The sequence below is a fragment of the Austrofundulus limnaeus genome, unplaced genomic scaffold, assembly GCF_001266775.1.
Source record: "Austrofundulus limnaeus strain Quisiro unplaced genomic scaffold, Austrofundulus_limnaeus-1.0 Scaffold788, whole genome shotgun sequence".
In the NCBI taxonomy this organism is placed as follows: domain Eukaryota; kingdom Metazoa; phylum Chordata; class Actinopteri; order Cyprinodontiformes; family Rivulidae; genus Austrofundulus; species Austrofundulus limnaeus.
In genome coordinates, this window is record NW_013953190.1 from 156,350 (window position 1) to 163,257 (window position 6,908).

Below are 6,908 nucleotides of genomic sequence, written 5' to 3' on the forward strand. Positions count from 1 at the left end.
ACAGTTTTGCAACTGCAGTGCTTCCATTAAGTAAGAAATGCTATTAAAGTCACGCGTGAATACGTTTGTTCTTGCGATAAGTCATTACAAACATGGTGGCGAGGGATGTAAACACATAGCATGCTGCTACCACGACACTAGCGCTCATCATCAGAAGAGACATCGGCGTCTTTTATCAAGGCTTTCCAGCAACAAGCCCCTACTTGGGAGCGGCTACGTATGCGCTTTTTGGGAAATTGTAGTCGGTGAGTTTACTATTTTATACTACTTCTGTGATATCACTACTACTTCTACTTCCTGTTTTCTTCTTCGTCGTCTTTTTCACTAGTAGAAACAGCCGGTTGTGACTCCTGTGATGTGAAAAAAGTGTTTCCATTGCAGTTTTGCGAAATACACWAWTTTCGATACGGCCGAAAAACCACCTCGTCCTTAGCGCAAAAACATTTTGTCGAAAAAAGGAAGTTTTTACGAAATTGACGTGTTTCCATTGAGCAAATTTATTTGCGCATTTTCATGGTCAATGGAAACAGATTCTGTTGCCTTCTCTAAGAAGCAGCTTTACACAGTGGTATTCAGACAAGCTTTTATGAATTACTTAGTGTCTTATTAGCTATATTAACTTGTTTTATTGTATGTTTGTATAAATTTTAGTTTTGCTTGTTGTGAAGCACTTTGTGATGTCTATCTGTGAAAGGGGCTATATAAAGTCATTTTACTTACTGACAAATCTCCTTGATCCCAGTGATTGACTGCAAAGGAAGAAAGTGAGAGGCGTATGTGTAGTCGACAGTTGTCATAAAATAATCAAGTCTATGGCAATAATTTTGTTAATTTAGTTTTCATTAATTTATTAAATTGTGCTTTGATATTCTCTCCTACTGAGAGAGTGTTTGCTGACATAAAAAATGGGGGGCTTTTTTCCCCAGTTGTAATAAACCTGCATTAAAACATGACTTGAACATATATTTAAAACCCTATACCCAGACATGTACAAATATTCAAATGAATATGGGTATTTTATATATAGTCTAATTTAGGGCTGGGCGGTATGACCTCAAATTCATATTACGGTATAAATTGAACTCCTTCACGGTAATGGTATACAGGGGTAGACATAAGGATTTTTTTGACAACCTGTTGACAAAATCTGGTTGTCCACAAAACATTTTGGTTGTCCAAAAGAAAAAAAAATCCCAATTAAAATGTAATTTAATAGGTAGGTTATATTGTTCGGTATACAAAGTTTACTGTATACAAATGTTCTCAGTCAGCAGTTTGACAGTTTCAGGAGCTGCTTCAGTAAAACTCCTCCTCATCCTCTTCTTTGAAATAGAGATCAAAAATCAACATCCAACAACCATAAGCTTCCTGCTTACAGGACCAACATTTTAATTTAAATAGTAGTATAGCCTACTGTCTACATGACCTTGTAAGACATACGTGTTTAATATCGGCTAAAGTCAGATGAAAACACCAGTGTTTAATAAAATGATCTGTGATAAGAAATAAATGTCATACAACACCAGAATTCTGGAGTGGGGGTTTATTTTGCCACTGGCTGGCAAGTCAAAACCACACACACTAGATTAAAAACAGGAAGTCCCTGGTTATATACCATCCACAATCTTTAATGCCTGAGTTCGCCCCCTTCTGGCCTACAGCTGAATCACAGGCATTCAGACAAACAAACCTCAATCTAATGGTTTAAAAATGGTTCACTTATGTGTTGTTATGATTCGGACATGTATCTACCCTATTTACTTAACACATAATATAACAAACATTATAAAGGTATTATAATATAAGGAAACCCTAATACTCTGGTGTTGTTTATAATCAGTACTAAGCAATAATAACTATAAATTTCTTCAACCTTATTAAAGCTACAGTTTAGTGTTCTTAGGACTGAAGACTTTCTGGATAAAGGGGTTTTAAACAGCTCTTCTGTCATTTTAGTGTTTTCAACTGAGGAGCTTTGATGTATTTATTTAAAAAAAATTTAGCACAAGAAGTTCGCTGCATAGAAAAAACATAATTTATTTTTAAAGTTTTTTGAACCAAACTGATAAGTTTCTCCACTATAATTGTTTAATGTAAATGCATTGAAACACCTGGTTAAATTTAGAAGATATTGTGATTAACTACAAGCACCTGAAGCTGACTCGGCGAACTCTGTGATCTTAGAGGAAAATCAAAGTCAAACGCAGCAACCCCCCCCCACCCCCACAACACACACACACACACACCCGGCGGCAGTGGTCTGCTTACGCACCCCGCTCGCGTGTGATTAAAACTGATTTTTTGTGAAATTTACTGAWTTGTGATGCTCATTATTCACGTAAATATCTGAAGGGGTTGAGTTGTGGACTCTGAAGACTGCTCTGTTCTGATTGGGTAAAACTTTGACTGTGGTTCTCTTTATTGGGTGAAAGAACTGTCAGTTTAATCCCTAGATGGCTTTAACAAGTTTTTTTTCTCCTGTTTGTTTTTACGATGAACACCCGCTGCTTTTTTCTTGGTTGTCCACCRGACAACTGGGAGGCGGGATCTGGTTGTCCGAAATGAAAATAAGTTGTCTCGGACAACCTAAACAATGKTTATGTCGACCCCTGGTTTATATCGCGGTATAAAGTATCATAAAAAGCAAAGATAATGTAATTTTTAGAGCATTTATTTTGCAGAAAACTGCAATCATAATCAAACYCAGCATTTTGTTTTCATTTCTGTAGTGCAAATGAACATAACAGAAGTACAAAAGAATGTTTTTTTATATATATTGCAAAATGGTTTTAACAACAAAAACATTTTTCAAATTTTCAACAATATCAAAATAAAGTGGATGTTATAACCAGTACTTCAAGTAAAATTAGTCATTTAGATAAAAAAAAAACATTCTAAGTTGGCATAAGTTGTTAAAATGTTACAGTGTGACAGGACTTTAAGCTGCACATAGCCCTAGTCATAAAACTATTTCAGATAACTTGAATGTAAGTGTGGTGAAGCTAAATAAATGTAATAGCTGCCTGCCATACAATGAGCTTCTGCCTGCTGAACTTAGCTGCTGCTCTGCGGCGCTCTCATCTTCGTCATCAGAGCAGAAGCCGACTGTTACATTAGCAAGATGGATTTATGACTGAACGAACGTCCACGTCTTTTTTAATCATCTCTGTGGGTAAAAATACATAAAAAAACAAGGTTTTCTCCGACAACTTGYATGTGAAAAACTTCGGTTGTTAAAGCTTCGCTCTACGTGACGTACAGCGGGAGAGTGGGAGGAAGTGATCCCGCGACACGACGTAACTTTTGAGGATTTATTCTCTCTATACGTGTTTTAAAACGATATATTTCTTCGTTTAATTTAAAACTCCTCCTGCTCAGTGGTCTCTGCACTCACAGCCCTGCTGACACAGGTGCGATGACGTAACTGACAACAGGACGGTAGAGGGTAAATTTCTACCGTAGGCCAACTTCATACCGTTTCAACTGTCCGTCTATCGCATATACCGCACAGTTCTAGTCTAATTCAAATAATTCAGTTGTCTACATTTACGACTATTGTGCAAACTTGTTTTTTTTCTTTTATTTTACATGTTCAGGTGCAGCAGTGTCACCAACTTCTGTCTGTGTTTCAAGTTAAATCTGCTTTATATGATGTGTTTTTGGATCTGCTGGAAGTTTATTTTTTATTTATCAACTGAATATGCATTTATGCCAGCCCTTTATTTTTTTCTGCCCCCCTTTTTTTTAAGGTTTGACTTGCAGGAATTGGAGCAGCTTTGYCATCTCCAGCAAGAGACGGCAAAAGATGTGGGAAGCAAGGACCTTGACGTGAACCAGGAGGAAAACGACTACAACCAAACAGACCAGACATTCATGGAGCTGCTTCAGTCGATGTGGAATGGAGAGGATGACGATGCAACAGACTCAGACGGAGGTGAAGTAGGCGGCAGACAGATGGAGGAGGACCAAAGACCTGATGAGGCCACCTCAGGTGACAGAGATCTTTGTGAGGAACAAGTGAATGAAGAAGAGCTGGAGGAAATCTATGAGTTTGCTGCCACTCAGAAGAAGAAAAAGGAGCAAGACAGTGAGGAGGAAGAGGAGGATGAGAGGATGGATGTGGAACAAAGTGGAGGCGCAGAGTTTACCACACTGACTGAACCTAAAGAAGGTGACAAACCAGATCCTGACTTGGACCGCAACTACAGATGTCTGTTTTCAGAGTCATGGGAAGGAGATAATTCCTCCTTAACCTCAAAACATGGCACGCCTAAAACACGCCCTCCTCAGTCCAAACACCAGTCTCCCCAGAAACCATCATCCAAACCATCTAACAGGACTTTACTTCAATCTTCAGAAAGTTTATTAGACGACCTTTCAGTCCGCCCTCCACACGTTCCGTCCAACCTGCCTGTCCCAGGACTGTCTCCTGGTCAAGGAAGGGATCAGGAGGGTGGTAAAGCTAAAAGGAAATATTCTGTTAAATCCAGAGTTCCTGCAAAGCAACAAGTTCCTCAGAATATTTCCATCTCTCCTCCTGATTTGTCAAAGCAACAGGAGCCTGAGCTCATAGTTCTGTCTGACTCAAGTGAGGAGATGGAGATTAATGCTGCTGTTCTCAAAYCCTGCAGGCTTTTGGTTAATTCTTCCTCCACCCAGAACCTGCAGATCTACACGGAGATCAAATCCAGGCAGGACCCAACACCCAGCCAGAATAAAGAGCCCRGTAATTTGGAGTCAGATCCCAACGATCCCCTGGACTGTTCTCCTGAGGTTTCCTGGCTGATCCCCTCCACTCCTCTTCAGTCTGACAGAAACACGAGGTCCAGCTCCGCTCAGACCAAAAGCAGCATGTGCAGAACACAACTTTTCCCTAAAGCTGAACCTTCACCACCCTCATCTTCGCTTTTCTCCTCTCCAGCTTTAACTTGTAATAAYGAGCTGCACACCTTCAGCAAACCATCTAACGTTTCGGCATGTGCAACCAGGAAAGCAAACACATCACCTGTCAGTAGCTCAGGTCTAAAAGCATCTCACAAGAACAGTTGTGATGTGAAGAATAGAAACGTTTTTGYAGTTAATTCATCACCGCTGCCAAGCCTGACAGCTTTCTCCAAGCAAGATGCTCCTCCTCAGCTGCAGCACCAACCGTACAGCAGCACTCCTTCACATCTCCACCAGCAGCCCCCCGTCCTTCATCCTGCCTCCCCCCTCCACACTGACACCCACAAACAGGATTCAAGTCAACAAAGAGAGAGMGCGCCTTCAGATAACATGGAGCAGACAGAATTAGGGAGCCTTCATCTTTCCCCTTCAGATCCACCCTCTTCTTCCTCTCACAATGGGGGTCTGCAGTCCAAGAGGCAGAGGAAGTCTTCTAGCCGGAGTTATCGTTCTGTTGAGTCCAGCAGTGAGGAGAGCACACAGGATGATCTCAAGATCAAGGACTGCCTTAATGAAGAGGCAAKCAGTTTTCAGCAGAGCTTCATGGACGAGCCTCCCATAGCTTTCAATGACTCGTGGGTTCTCGATGCCTACACAGAGACCAATGCAGAGACCAGTCCAGGCTGCTTCAGTCTGAGGCTTGAAGACRGTGGAGGATCAAACCTGCAGAAGAGCCGCTCGGGGCAACAAGAAACAACCAGGTCCTCCTCGTCCATCTCCAGCCCAACGTCTACTGACAGGGTTCAGACCAACCGAGGAGGTTCAACTGCCTCTCCTCCACCTCAGTGCCACATCTCACAACTATCCAAAAACCTGCACCTCTCACCACCGGAACCCAACACACGGACCACCACAGAGGGTGACACTGGAGTCCTGGACTCCAAAATATGGGATACCTGGGTAGAAGATGAAGAAGACGGGAGCCTTCCTCTCGCTCAGAGGGTATCTGCTCAGCTCAAAACCCCAGGTAAGAAGTTTAACCTTAACTGCTTCGTACTTGGATACACGTGAAGGTCATGACACAATACTTGGTAAAAATTTATTTATTTATATTTTGCTCTGTCTTTAGGGGACACATTGTATGTTTTTTTTTATTTTATTAATTTTGATTGTCCCTCAGTGGGGAAGTTAATTCTCTGCATATTTCCCATCGCACAAAGGACACACAGGGGAGCAGCTGAAAGGTTATGGCTTCAGCAAGGTCCATCTGAACTGCCGAAATCATCTCCCATAGTCACGGTTACATGATGAAAATCGCGTCATTCAGTCTTCTATCTCATCTGGTGATTGGTCAGAAGTTTGTGGTTGTTTTCATGCTGAAAGCGCTTGGATGCTGCATTTTGCTTCAACCACTCGCTTCCAAAAATATGGAAAAAAACAAAACAAAACACTCACTTCCAGGATCCAACTGTTGTACCTGGAAGCAGACATTTATAAAGATAGTCAAACAACCAAAAACTCATTGGGCCTCATGCAAGAACATGTTCGTATTCTTCTCCTAAATTTCTCTTACTTTTGATCGTACAAAGGGTTCGTACGAACATGTCACGTCAGATTCAACAAACTCTTCTATCTTCAGGAAAAGTGTGTAAATGAGAGGCGTAAACTGATGAATGTGTATCAGCTGCTTGCGCATGAGGAGGGGTGATTAGCATAATTACCACCCCAGAAACACCATACACAAGGCTATGTTTCCTGCCCCACATACCAGGAAGTGTCCATTCATAAGTGACATCGCAAAGTAAAAAGAAAAACTTCATGAGTTCAGAGATTGAGGTCCTGCTATCAGAGATCCAGAAAAGAAAATCAGTCTTTTTAGCAGCGTCAGCTGTGGAATTAAAGAAATAAAATGACTGCTGTTAATGTCGTGTCTCCTGTGGGTCGTATACAGACAGAAATAAAAATCTAAATCATATTCATCTCTCTGTAGTCCTGCTCCGGTTTTTCTTTGGTCAAATATTTTT

General features: G+C 41.1%; 1 protein-coding gene across 3 annotated transcripts in view; it reads left to right on the forward strand.

Annotated features, from left to right (window-relative positions):
* Window positions 1–5,911, forward strand: part of LOC106532534 (structure-specific endonuclease subunit SLX4) — a gene marked incomplete at its 3' end in the record, with an annotated part of 22,074 nt that extends 16,163 nt beyond the window's left edge. For all 3 annotated transcript variants that reach the window (XM_014028626.1, XM_014028627.1, XM_014028628.1), the window contains 1 exon segment: window positions 3,750–5,911. In XM_014028626.1, coding sequence (XP_013884080.1) covers window positions 3,750–5,911 — 2,162 coding nt within the window.
* Between the last annotated feature and the right edge of the window lie 997 nt (window positions 5,912–6,908).